Source organism: Centroberyx affinis, unplaced genomic scaffold, assembly GCF_046629955.1.
Source record: "Centroberyx affinis isolate AG114_WGS23_722 - 3 ecotype Tasmania unplaced genomic scaffold, CSIRO-AGI_Caff_v1 ptg004668l_1, whole genome shotgun sequence".
Taxonomy (NCBI): domain Eukaryota; kingdom Metazoa; phylum Chordata; class Actinopteri; order Beryciformes; family Berycidae; genus Centroberyx; species Centroberyx affinis.
This window is the reverse complement of record NW_027282256.1, coordinates 80,019-93,642: the sequence shown is the minus strand read 5'-3', so window position 1 is coordinate 93,642 and position 13,624 is coordinate 80,019. Positions and strand designations below refer to the sequence as shown.

Genomic DNA, 13,624 nt, shown 5'->3' with positions numbered 1-13,624 from the left:
CAACAGAGCACATCAGCAACAGAGACGTTCACACTAGGGTTAGACCGATATATCAGGCCGATATTGGCCTTTGATTAAAGTGATGTTGAACTTTACCTTGGGTTGTTTCTCTTCCTCCCATGATAAAACCCCCAAATCAGTGATTCTGTGATCTGTTGCTCCGGAAGAGGAGACTGGAGAATTGTGTTTTTTTTTCTCTCTCTCCATTCACTGCCATTGTGTGGAGGAACAGTCTGAAAATCACACTTCTAGCACATAAACAAACGGCAACAAAGCAGATTCTGACAATATATTTTAAAAAAAAAACTAGTCATGCTGCTGAATTGTTTTTAAGTGAATCTCTTTCTTGATGTTCATTAAACCTTTCAGTTTGAACAAGTGAAAAACTAAAATCCGGTTGGAGGAAACTTATGATGATGGAACAAAGAAAATAATGCGTATAGCACTAATTGTAAAAAGGCGGAAAAAAAAAGGTGAGAGACTTGTTTTTTATATATTGGAATAATTTTTGTTGTCAAAGTCCTGTCTCCCACCTTTTTTCCACCTGTTTACAATTATTGGCAAATGTACTATTTTCTTCATATTTTACATTAGTGCTTAATTTAAAGGCCTAATGTATCCCAGAGTTTCTCTACCATTAAATAGGTGTGGTGGGTCACTCTGCCTTAAAGAGCTGATAACACTAAAATAATTTCATCAGACTGGGTTTCAATGGAGAGTTTTAGTGTCCCATGATGCTCTAAATGCTGATTCAGAGGCTTTTCCCAGAAAACTTGTAATTATGTTTTCGGGTTGTCCGTCCATCCATCCATCCCATTCTCGTGAACGCGATATCTCTGGAACGCCTTGAGGGAATTTCTTCAAATTTGGCACAAACGTCCACTTGGACTCAAGGATGAACTGATTAGAATTTGGTGGTCAAAGGTCAAAGGTCAAGGTCACTGTGACCTCACAAAAGACGTTTTGGCCATAACTCAAGAATTCATACGCTAATTTTGACAAAATTTCACACAAATGTCTAATAGGATAAAATGATGAAGTGATGACATTTTATATCCAAAAGTTCAAAGGTCAACTTCACTGTGACATCATAATGTTTTGCTTACCACTGTAGCTGAGAAAACGATCTTGGGTCATTCTACAAAAACGGTGGAAGTGCTGTCACTTACTTTTGCAGACACCAAAATCCTTTAAGTTGACCTAATAATCACATTAATTATATATGTTCAATAAATAAAGACTGTCCTTGCAATGATAAAACAAAGTTTACTGGCGGAGGCATACAACCGCGAGGCGATTATTTCTAGTTTGGCATGAAAATTGTCAAATAAAGACACAAAATATCAGCCATCAGCAGCTCTAAACATATCAGGATCAGTATTGGCGTTCAAAAACCCATGAGTGATGTACATGCTGTCAGATAATCTGTTTTTTCCACAGTATTCTTTGACTTCATGGGGTTCAGGGTTTGGAGTAATGTGAGCTCACACACACACACACACACACACACACAGACACACACTCTCAGACTCCCTCAGTGGCTGCGGTTTTTTTTGTGCTTGAAAAAAACCTCCTCAGATTTGCCAACAGCTGGTGTAAACTAAGGAATACTTGGCAGAGCTTCAGGCTGTCAGCAGTCAAATGAAAACAACTTTCCTTCGTACCGCTAGAGTGCAGCATTAGCAAAGAATCACAGAACATCACTCCACCCCCAACACACACACACACACACACACAATCAGATATGTACAAACACACAAATCTTTATGCCACTAGAGAGCAGCAAATGAGATAGATTGGCATCAGACTGTAAATACTGATTGGAAACACACACACACACACTAATACATACACACACACACACACACACACACACAAACACACACACACACACACTAATACATACACACACACACACACACACACACACACACACACAAACTTTTGGGAAATGGTTGTTCCTGTATTGTCTTCCTGTGTAATAACATAGAAAACAAAACAGCAGTGTGGCTACCTAAGAAACTCGGCTCTATGTGTGCAGTCTGTTTTTTTTTTTTAAATAACAGAAATGACAGGGAATGACAGAGTTTTCAGGAAGCGGAGAAAAGAACCATTCCTAGCTTGTTATCTTGGTAGCATTGTACATATACAGTACATGATATAGCATCCAGAAAACATCCAAAGATGACCAAGAGAGAGAGAGACGGCTAATCTCCACCGCATGTTTAAACACAGCTGGTCTGGCAGAGAGTTTTTCTACCGAGGTCCCAACGTAACGTCAGACTTGTGTTGTATAAATGCTAATATCAGTTTTTCCTCCATTTTGTTTCCCCTCCCTGACCAGCTGCTTCCCTTGTTGTCTCTACTGAACGTGCGAAAGTTCAACTAGGTTGCTGACACACGAGCTGGATGCAGGGAACCAGCCATCAGGAGTACTGTGTGCTACAGCGCAGGAGTTGAGTTATCATGTTGCTTCTTTGGTTCCGCCGAGGTTTAACTCACTGAGGTTTAACTCACTGAGGTTTAACTCACTGAGGTTTAACTAAACTGATGTTTAACTCACTGAGGTTTAACTCAACTGAGGTTTAACTAAACTGATGTTTAACTCACTGAGGTTTAACTCACTGAGGTTTAACTAAACTGATGTTTAACTCACTGAGGTTTAACTAAACTGATGTTTAACTCACTGAGGTTTAAGTCAACTGACATTTAACTCAACCAAGGTTTAACTTACTGGGGTTTAACTAAGCCGAGGTTTAACTCACTGAGGTTTAACTCAACTGAGGTTTAACTCACTGAGGTTTAACTAAACTGATGTTTAACTCACTGAGGTTTAACTCACTGAGGTTTAACTAAACTGATGTTTAACTCACTGAGGTTTAACTCAACTGAGGTTTAACTAAACCGATGTTTAACTCACTGAGGTTTAACTCACTGAGATTTAACTCAACCAAGGTTTAACTCACTGAGGTTTAACTCACTGGGGTTTAACTCACTGAGGTTTAACTCATTGGGGTTTAACTCACTGAGGTTTAACTCACTGGGGTTTAACTCACTGGGGTTTAACTCACTGAGGTTTAACTCACTGAGGTTTAACTCATTGGGGTTTAACTCACTGAGGTTTAACTAATTGGGGTTTAACTCAACTGAGGTTTAACTCACTGAGGTTTAACTCATTGGGGTTTAACTCAACTGAGGTTTAACTCATTGGGGTTTAACTCACTGAGGTTTAACTCACTGAGGTTTAACTCACTGATGTTTAACTCACTGAGGTTTAACTCAGCCAAAGAGGTTATTTCTGCCTCCAGAGCAGCTCTGCTTCCAAGAAATGTTAAAACTCAAATCTTCCCCACAAACCACTTGGATCATTTCTCATAGTAAGGATCATCTTATCTAATCTAAAGTAACATAGGGTCATCAGCCCCATTTATCCTCTGCTGGCCACCCCTCCACTTTGTGTGTGTGTGTGTGTGTGTGTGTGTGCGTGCGCGCGTGTGTGTGTGTGTGTGTGTGTGTGTGTAAACAAATAAGCACAGGGAGACAAAGTGAGTGCCGTGTGAGAAAAACAGAAGCAGAGAGAGAGAGACCCAGACACACATGTGATGAAAGAAAGAGAGGAAGAGGAAGAGTATGTATGTGTGTGTGTGTGTGTGTGTGTGTGTGTGTGTGGGAGGGGAGAGCAAGTGTGAGAGAGAAAGAGAGAGAGAGAGAGAGAGAGAGAGAGAGAGAGAGAAGGGGCTTGAGATGGAGATAGAGAAACAGAGAGGGGGAGAGAGAGAAAGATAGATATTAGTTATGTGTTTTACATGTTTTCACACCAAATCATTTATCATCTTGATAGGGTTTGAATGTATAAAGTTGTTGTTACTTGTTGGTTTTTGTAAACTGCTTTGAAAATATTGTTTCAGTCATTCAATAATGTTACTGAATGGAATTGAAAGAGATGGAGAAACAGAAAGAGAGAGAAAGACAGACAAAGAGAAAGATGTAGAGCAAGAGTGTGTGTGTGTGTGTGTGTGTGTGTGTGTGTGAGAGAGAGAGAGAGAGAGAGAGAGAGAGAGAAGAGAAGAAGGAGAGAAACGGAGGTGAGAAGAGAGAGAGAGACAGAGAGAGGGAGAGAGAGAGAGAGAGAGGGAGGGGGGGCTGGAGATAGAGAAACAGAAAGAGAGAGAAAGGCAGACAAAGAGAGAGATGGAGAGAGAGCAAGAGTATGCGTGTGTGTGTGTGTGTGTGTGTGTGTGTGAGAGAGAGAGAGAGAGAGAGAGAGGCAGAAAGAGAAAAAGAGAGAAAAAGGAATAGAGAAGAGGTACAAGAGACAGAGAGAGACACTGAAATGGGGAAGGAGACAAAACGAGAGAAACAGTGTGAGAGAGAGAGAGAGAGAGAGAGAGAGAGAGGGGGGGGAAGGAAGTTCAGAGATCTCTCGTGTATTCAGTGGTCGCTTCATCTAAACGCTGCATAGTTCACGTTCACACACACTCAGTTCTAAGTAATAAAACCAGCTCACACACGCACACACACATATACACACACACATACACACACACACGCACACACACACACACACACACACACACACACACACCACACACATACGGACCGCAGCTTGTGAGGATGCATCTCCACTTCTGGCTGTAACTTCTGAGACGAAGCACCTGACCTCTCTATTGGAATATCAAGTAAACAGCTGGAGGTAAGGAGTTAGGATATTTAAGATGTTTTTTTAATTGACCGTTTACTAATCTTTAATCTATTTTAAATGGAAAGGGTTCTTTACACATTCAGCGATGATATTAAACATGTTTGTTTGTTGCTCGATATCTGAAAATATCACAGCATGTCCCTGCTCACACACTTTCGATAAAGTTACAGGACGGTGAATTGGAACAACAGAAGTCGGTCTGACTCCTTTGTATTTTGCATCATTTGATTTATGGAATGTGGAAAACACACATTTCTAATATGCAAATTGAATGTTGTGTTTTTAATCTTGGTGAGAAATGCCTTTTCTCTATGAATGAATGGATATTTTTAGCCTGTTGGTTTTTTCCAGTTTATTTAGTAAAACATAAATCATCACTTGGTGTCACCGTTCTTTGAGTTTACCCCCTGCTGTTGGGGGTCGTGAGGCTTCACTTCATTTCTGGCCGACAGAAAGGATGACAATTGCTGATCTAAAAAAAAAGAAAAAAAAAGAAAAGTTGGAAGCTCTGGTTGGACCGGTGTGTGTTTGTTGGTAGCAGAGGGTTTTCTTTGTGGCGAGTTCAAACACTGAGAGTGGGAAGTGTGTTTGTTTGTTGTCAAAGCCGTGAGCTGCGACACGCAAAAACCCACGGCTCTGCATTTGCCGTGAAAACAGTAAAATGCTTCAGAGCAGGAGAGCTTACCTGGGATCAGTTTTTTCCTGCTGTTTACCGCTACACAGGAGCTGATGCGGATATCGATTCTGTTATTTTGGGTTATGAGCGGCTGAAGAGAAACCTGTTGGGGGGGAAAAGAGGCGGTGGTAGAGAGAACTGAGGATATGTGAACACGTCCCATTACTGATGTTTCAGTGAATTCACAAGATCGCAATGAAGCTTCAAGAAGCTTCAAGATTCAAGACTGAAAGCCTGAAAACCTTTTCATTCAGGAAGGGTTTTTCATGTTAACTTTTGTTTAGTGATTATTTTCTTCCTTTTTGTTTTATGTTTTGTTTTTAACTCTGTAGCAATTTGAGAGTCACTGTGAATGAAAAATGCAGTACAAATAAAATGCATTATTATTATTATTATTATTAGTAGTAGTAGTAGTAGTAGTAGTAGTAGTATTATTATTAGTAGTAGTAGTAGGTAGTAGTAGTAGCAGTAGTAATAGTTTTATTAGTATTATTATTAGTAGTAGTATTATTATTATTCAAGATTCAAAACGGCCCATTAATTCAAGAAGGAATGGAAATTCAAGCAGGTTTTTGAATTAATTTTGAATTACTAATCAGTTCAAATACATTATCCCTTTACTTACAGAGTAATTGCACATGGCTCTACCTTTTTCTGCTTGGAAGAGGTTTATTAAACTTACCTGGGCCGTGTTGTTTGTTCCCATGGAATTGGAACAGATTCCTAGTATTCTTTAAAAATCGCCATATTTTGTTTTCATTTTGAGTTGTCGTGGAGTCTTTGAGCATACTGTGAGAGACTCTCTCACAGGGCGGTGGACATCGCAGCTAAATATGTCCAGATGAGACTCGCTGATATAGGTCTCATATTGGTTAGAGGTTTGTGGTGACACTGCACCAAGTAGAGCAGAAACCTTGTTGTTTCATAGTGTATTTTCTTTTCTGGTGTTGCATGCATTTCTTATCAGTAATGACCAATCACTATTTACATGCACTTGTTTAGTGCTGCATCATAACTGTTGAATATCAGCCCTCAAATCAAATAGCAAAGCAGAACCGAGGGCATAATTTCTTAACTAGACAGCCGAAACCAATACCAGAGCTCAGCCATGTGCATGCACACACACACACACACAGCCAGACAGACGCACACACACACATATACACAAACATGCCCAGCCCAAGCTTGCAACTTTTAATTTTAATCCTTCAAATCCTTCATTTTAAGCCAACATACACTCTCTCACACACACACACACACACACACACACACACAGACTGACAGATGCATACACACAAATACAAAAACACATCCTCAGACATCGAGACAGAATGACTCAGACTGGCCAAGGATGAGCTGGAGCCTCTGACTCCTCGACATTCCATTCATTCTCAAAATAAATCTCCTTTTATCTTCCAAGAATTTATAGATTTGTGTTTATTCACAAACCCGTGTTCATTCATACAGTCCACTAATGTCTATTTCCACAGCATCATATGAGGACGATGGCATGTGATCACAGATGTTTCCTCCTTTTCTGTACAGACTGACTTTATTTTCTTTTTCAAAGTTTGTAACTCTAGTCTTGTTTTTCATCTGAACCGTCTGGCATCTGAGATAAAGAAGATTTTTTCGTTTCAGATCATGTTTCAGTGTTACAATGTCTAACTTCTTGTTTGGATCTGTTTTTAGTGGCTGATTAAAGAGGAAGTAACTTACGCTGAATTCATGACCTTACACCTCTCGGCACAGAAAACCACTTTCTGGTCATGTTGCCGCCTCAAGCCCAACTGTGCTGAACAGTAGCAGGGGGTCAGAAAAGTGCTAACTTTTTCACCCACCAACTGCATTTGCTGTTTGGTAACTTGAAAGCTCTGTATTTTACCAGATAAATGGGATTTTTCAGAATAGAATATTTGTATGATGGTTGGTTGCCTGCCATAGTGGCTGGCTGGTAGACAAACTTTTCAACCAGCATGGAGAGAATCCGCACTAGAGCTGCAACGATTAATCGATTAGTTGTCAACTATTAAATTAATCGCTTAACTATTTTGATAATCAATTAATCGGTTTGAGTAATTTTTTAAGAAAAATGAGTCAAAATTCTCTGATTCCAGCTTCTTAAATGTGAATATTTTCTGGTTTCTTTACTCCTCTGTGACAGTAAACTGAATATCTTTGGGTTGTGGACAAAACAAGACATTTGAGGACGTCATCTTGGGCTTTGGGAAACACTGATCCACATTTTTCACCATTTTCTGACATTTTATAGACCAAACAACTAATCAATTAATCGAGAAAATATTCAACAGATTAATTCACAATGAAAATAATCGTTAGTTGCAGCCCTAACCCGCACTCTACTTAACAAGAGGAAAAACGTCCTTCTCACTGAGCTAGCCAATAAATATATTATATTTTACTACATGATGCTCTTAAGAAAATACAATGCAAAGTGCTCAAATGCTGTACAAAACTGTGTCAGACATTTCGATGACAAATAAGAAAGGACTACTGAACACATACATAGGCTCTGTTCAAACACACCTGGTATCTACTGACCCAGATAAGGGCTTCTAGGAAATAGTAGACAAACTTACCAGCCTGAGTAAAGCTGACCAGCATTCTGGCGTTAATGTCTCACCTTGGTTTCAGTCCTCAGTCCGGTCTGTTTTAAAGTTTTTGATGCTGTTAGATGAATGAAATGTAAGAAACATTTGCGATCAGCTCTTATAAACGGATGTGAGAGAAATAAGAGACTCTAAAACAGATTTCATTCAAGGACAGTCTGGGTAAACAAGCTTTGTGTGGCACCTCAACATCAAACTGGGCGACTTGACAACTCACTTTAAAGTTGAAATTTCTACTTTTCAGACCCTCCTGGTGACTTTTCCAGATCATGAGGAATAATGTTAATGTGCGGACTCCCAAAACACTTGGTGACAAATTGGCAGTGGTGAAAAGTACTAGAATGTCTTACTCAAGCAGAAGTACTGTAACTTTGCTGATATTTTGTGTCCTCAGAGTAAAAGTTACTGAGTTACATTTTTTAGAAAAGAGAACATTGTTAGCGGTGATCTTTCCCACGTGATTCTAAAAGGAGGGAGGACAGAGTTCAAACTAGATTCTTTTAATTGGAAAAATAAAGTGCACAAACAAAGTAAAACCATGACCGTTCACTGTGTATGGCTCCACGGCTGGCCACTTCACGATGGTCTAGTTTCAGATCACTTTGTGTGGTAAAATGACTGTAAAAGACATCGTTACGTTTTGATTTTTCTGGTGTTTTCTCTGTCCCAGCCACACAATGTTTCCCACTGCCACCCCGACTCTCCCTGTCCTCCAATCAACCAAGAATGACGAGGGGACGATGGTGGACATCGACGCCATAATGGACAACGTCACCATCGTCCTCTACACCCTGACCGTTGTGCTGGGGATCACTGGGAACTCCATGGTGATCTGGGTGGCCGGATTCAAGCTCAAGGTGAAGAGTGCAAATTCATGAAACATTACTTGAAGTTCATCACTCACTATATCTAAAATACAGATGGTCCAGTCTCATTTTGTCAGCTAATGATTTATGTTAGCTGCTGTAAAAGTACTATCACGCTTTAAGGCGTCATATTTTTTCTTTTCAAATGGTGGATAGTTGGATCATTTTGGGGCAAAATTCTTCATATGGAGACAAATGACAGGGCTACAATGGATTTAATATATAATGTTTCTGTACTGCTGTTTTTTGAAAGGCAGTGTGTTGCTGTGGACTTTTTGCCTAAATGTGGTTATTTATATCTATGTGCGAGTGTACGAATGATAAATGTAAATAATATACTTTACACTACCAGTCAAAGGTTTGGACACACCACATTTTTCTTTATTTTTACTATTTTCCACATTTTAGTATAACAGTAAAGACATCAGAACTATGAAATAACACAAATGGAATTATGCAGTGACCAAAAAAGTCAAAAAATCAAAACTTACTTAACTTCTAATGTTTTATATTCTTTAATGTAGCCGCCCTTTGTCTTGCTGTGAAGGCAAAGGCTTTGGAAAGAAATTCATACATAGGATCAACTTTTGACTGGTAGTGTTTCTATGTGTATATATATATGTGTATATAATATATTATTATTAACTAAATTATTTTGTTTCATTCCTTTTCTTCTTCTTCTCTTCTTCAGCACACGGTCACCAACGTGTGGCTGGTGAACCTGGCCGTAGCAGACCTGATATTCTGCCTGACGCGGGTCATCTCCCTCACCAAGAAGCTCTTCTTCGACCACTGGCCCTTCGGCGTCTTCCTCTGCAAGTTCAATGGCTTCTTCAAATACGCCAACATGTTCTGCTCCGTCTTCCTGCTGGCTGTGATCAGCCTGGACCGAGCGCTGTGCGTGTGGTGGCCCGTCTTCACCAAGCGCCGCCGCACCCTGTGGGCCGCGAGGCTGGTGGCCGCGGGCGTCTGGGCCACCGCGACCGTCATGAGCGCTCCGTACTTCGTCTACCGCCAAGTCTACCTGGGGAAGAAGAACCTGAGCAAGTGTTCTCTGGAGGTGAAAGAGGCGACGGAGGGAGACAGCACCGCCAAGCTGGCTCTCTACTCCATCCGCTTCCTGTGCGGCTTCTTGTTGCCTTTCATGGTCATCCTCATCTGCTACATCCTGGCCGGCCTCGGAATCCGACGCACCCGCCTGTCGGGGAAGTCCCGCCCCCTCCGCATCTTAGCGTCGCTAGTCGTCGCTTTTTTCCTGTGCTGGGCGCCGTACCACAGCCTCCTGCTGGTGAAGATGGTGGACAGCAGTAGTCCGGCGGTGAAAATCGGGCTCCCGGTGGCGAGGGGGTTCGCCTACTTCAACAGCTGCGTGAACCCGCTGTTGTATTTCTGCATGGGGCTGGACGTGAGGGGGCGGTTCAGGCAGAGTCTGGCCGGGGTTTACAGGAGAGCGTTGGCGGAGGACGTTGATGGACGGACGACCCAGTCCAACGAACGGACAGTGGATGACAGTACCGGGTCAGGCGGGACGAAACCCAATACGGTTGAGGTGGGAGGGCCGAGTCGGCCTGCAGTGGGTGTGGCTAAAGTTTGATGCCGCCTTGGATGTAATTCTGACCTGGAGCCTCCCTGCTGGTGTCTCCTAAACTTATCTTTAAGCTTTAAGCATCAAGATTATTCAATTGTTAGCAGTAACCGGTGCTACTGTACCGCTGCAAGTATTTTCTTCCCCTCACATTGGTTTAAATATGTGCCGGTGAAATTGAAAATTTCTTCTTGCAAATCCAATGTCATAAACGTGAGCCAGATGCCCAATAGTTTGGGGAAATTCAACACCTCTCATTCAGTCTGGTTTGTTGAACAGTGTAAAAAATGTGTGTGTGTGTGTATATTTTTAAAAGAATTACAAAGAAATTATATTCCACAAACTGTTGACCTTGGGTTAACAGACTGACTCTGACTCCACTGGATAAATGATCTTAATATGGACAAGATAGGGTTGACAAACCAATGTCAGGTTCATACTTTCATTTATAAAATATCCTTCCAGATAAGTTTCACACTTACTAGGCACTGTGTGCATGCGCTGCTTTGATGCATGAAATCACAGATGAAAAGTGGAACTGTGGTGAGGCTGGAGAGACAAGAAGGAAGTGAGACTGTTGAAAGCAAAGCCAGTAATAAATTTAGTCATGACTCTTATGTCAGGGGTCAGATGGAAGGTTAGATAAATCGAAGCTGTCCCTAAGATCTTGCCAATTCATTAATGGGGGGATTTAAACATCTCCATTGTAGCATATCTAATCATTTCTCACTTGGTCTCTTTTTGTATATTTTCATGTTAATCTATCATTATAGTAAAAATGTGTGTATTCGTAAGTAATAGTGTTGTTGCTACCAAATTACTTAAATCTCAGTAAAGGCAGAGCATTTTTTAGCTTTTACACATACAATAAAACAAAGGAAAATCGGAAAGACGGATAACTCTCTCACTGGATACCGATCCATCTTAGCAACCAGCTTAGCTATCAATCCATAAAGCACAGCTGCACGCTCTACAGATTCATTGCATGCCTGTCTGACCAATCAGATTGTTTAGCTGGAACTCACTGTTCTATAATGGGCCATGAAATAGACTGCGGTTTATGTTTTTTCAAGATTTTATGGCATTTCTGCTCTGCTGGATAGTACAGCAGTGAGTGGCAGAAAAGACAGAGGAGAGAGGCGACAAAGGTTGAAAGACAGACTTGAGCTTGCAATGTTACAAGACAATGGTCTGCAACTCACTGGAACATCCCAATATATGTTTTTGTTTTTTTTGTAAATCCCATACTTGTCTAAAATGTAATAGAGTTACTGTGAAAATACTGCAAGGCTGTAGAGAAACCGTAATGTGAAAATATGGTTGTAAGGGTGTGGGAGGTTCGGAGGTTGTTATTCTTTATTCTGTATTCTGTAATTCTGTAATTCTGTAATTCCCACAAGGTCCACTGCAGCAAATCCACCAATGTCGGCAGCCAAAACAAGAAAAATCTAGATTATTGGTTATAGTTTAGTTAGTTTAGTTTATTGAGTTTAGTTATATCAGGGACCATGTACAAAATACATTAATCTTGTGTGTCTTTTTTCCTACCCTCTAATACGACCCACAGGAGCGTTTCCTAAATGAATGCCCCTACCGGCAGCAGGAGATGGCAACAAGTCCTCCAACCCAACGAATTTGAAAACGTCGCTCCGCCAAATTGAATTACATCTCAAAGGCTGGTTAATGGTTAAATTTAGGCAATTAAAACCACTTTGGTTAAATTTAGGCAAGTAAAACAAGTTTGGTTAAGGTTAGGGTTAAGGTTATGGTAAAGTTTAGGCAAATAAAACAACTTGGGTTATGGTTAGGCAACTTATTATTATTATCATTACGTGGAAATTATTGTGGACGCAGACCAACGTAGCACATTGTAGTTATTTACATGACCACTAGAGGTCGCTTAACTTTAAAACGTAACTACAGGTCGTAATAAGCTGCTTGTACAAACGACCTATGGGGTCGTTTTTTGGGGGAGGACAGTCTCAATAAAACACAGAGCAAAACCTATCATCTCCACTACAAATGGACCAACAACCTATTGACATCCACGCAGGCATATGCACACACACACACACACACACAATAGCACATTTCATAGGAATAAATACAAAGCAGAATACAAATATCAAAGTATTACATGCATATATCCAAAGATATAAAATTATTATATTCACACCAATCAACTATTCTCATGAAAAATGAGTACTGTGGGCTGCAGTTTGTTTATGGTTGATTTTAAATTCATAAGTTGTTTATTTTGGTTGTGGACAATCCAACAAGTAGGTAAATGCTTCCAAGTTAGTAACGAGATGTCAACCTGATCTTCTACTTCTTTCGATATAACATGAACACGGCATAATATTAGGCTGAAGCCCAGTGAAAGAGGCAACAGGAGGAAGCTAAAATGATCTGCTACTAACTGAAAAAATACAATCTAACCATACTAAGTTATCTAGGTTAGCTAGTTAGCCTAGCCTAGCTGACCTTCAAGTTCAGACTAGCCTATAGCTAGCTAAGTAGCTAGCCTACTGCATGAATGCCACGGTCATGAACGATAAGAAGAAGGCAGTACCATTTATATTTATATTTATATTTTGATCAGAGTTCCTTCTTTGGCATTCAAGTTTGCCAGTTAGCTAAATTGTGTTCCCAAAAACTGGTTCTGTAGCTCCACCCACTGAGGTTTCACTCAAACAGTCTGTCTCCAGAGCAGCTCTGCCTCAGAGAAATGTTTGTAAAACTAAAGATGAAAATGAAATAAAGCATTTTGTCCACAACCATATATTTGTGATAAAAGCATTGGAGTAACCTAGCTCCTCCTCCAGAAATATTAACAGAGACGGAGACCAAGACAGCCAGAGATGAACGAGGGAAAAGAGGATGTGATCTGCATCCTCACAACTGGACTTGAGGAACCAAAGCACTGGCAGTTCTCCTCTCTCACAGACTCTCTCTTCCTGCTAGAGTCAAGCCCAAATCCTCATTGTGCAAGTTTCACAACCAGATTCAGAAGCAGAATCACTTTATCTTTTATACAACAAATTCACAACATATTGACAGTTTACACGGTACAAGGACACCAAGACGTATTGCAAAGCCACAATGCAAGATATACATCAGATTATACGAGACATTCTATGAATATAAAGTCAACATTTAATATCT

The 13,624-nt window shown here is 40.5% G+C and overlaps 1 protein-coding gene and 1 long non-coding RNA gene across 2 annotated transcripts; one reads left to right on the top strand and one right to left on the bottom strand.

Annotated features, from left to right (window-relative positions):
• The first annotated feature begins 4,578 nt into the window (after positions 1-4,578).
• On the top strand, positions 4,579-13,575 carry LOC139665695 (fMet-Leu-Phe receptor-like). Its single transcript, XM_071544784.1, has 3 exons — positions 4,579-4,693; positions 8,679-8,865; positions 9,566-13,575. Exons 2-3 carry the CDS (start codon positions 8,686-8,688, stop codon positions 10,466-10,468), a joined length of 1,083 nt encoding a protein of 360 aa, XP_071400885.1. The 5' UTR covers positions 4,579-4,693; positions 8,679-8,685; the 3' UTR covers positions 10,469-13,575.
• LOC139665694 (uncharacterized) lies at positions 5,042-6,176 on the bottom strand. The gene is made up of 3 exons (XR_011696882.1): positions 6,061-6,176; positions 5,388-5,481; positions 5,042-5,174 (listed from the first exon to the last, which is right to left on the bottom strand). It is a non-coding gene; the product is annotated as an uncharacterized lncRNA (long non-coding RNA).
• Positions 13,576-13,624: the final 49 nt, after the last annotated feature.

Excerpts from the sequence above, each read along its gene's own strand:
- LOC139665695 (XM_071544784.1), top strand. The coding sequence starts at position 8,686 with ATGTTTCCCACTGCCACCCCGACTCTCCCTGTCCTCCAATCAACCAAG. Across the intron at positions 8,866-9,565 it reads TGGCCGGATTCAAGCTCAAG|CACACGGTCACCAACGTGTG; the intron begins GTGAAGAGTGCA and ends TCTCTTCTTCAG.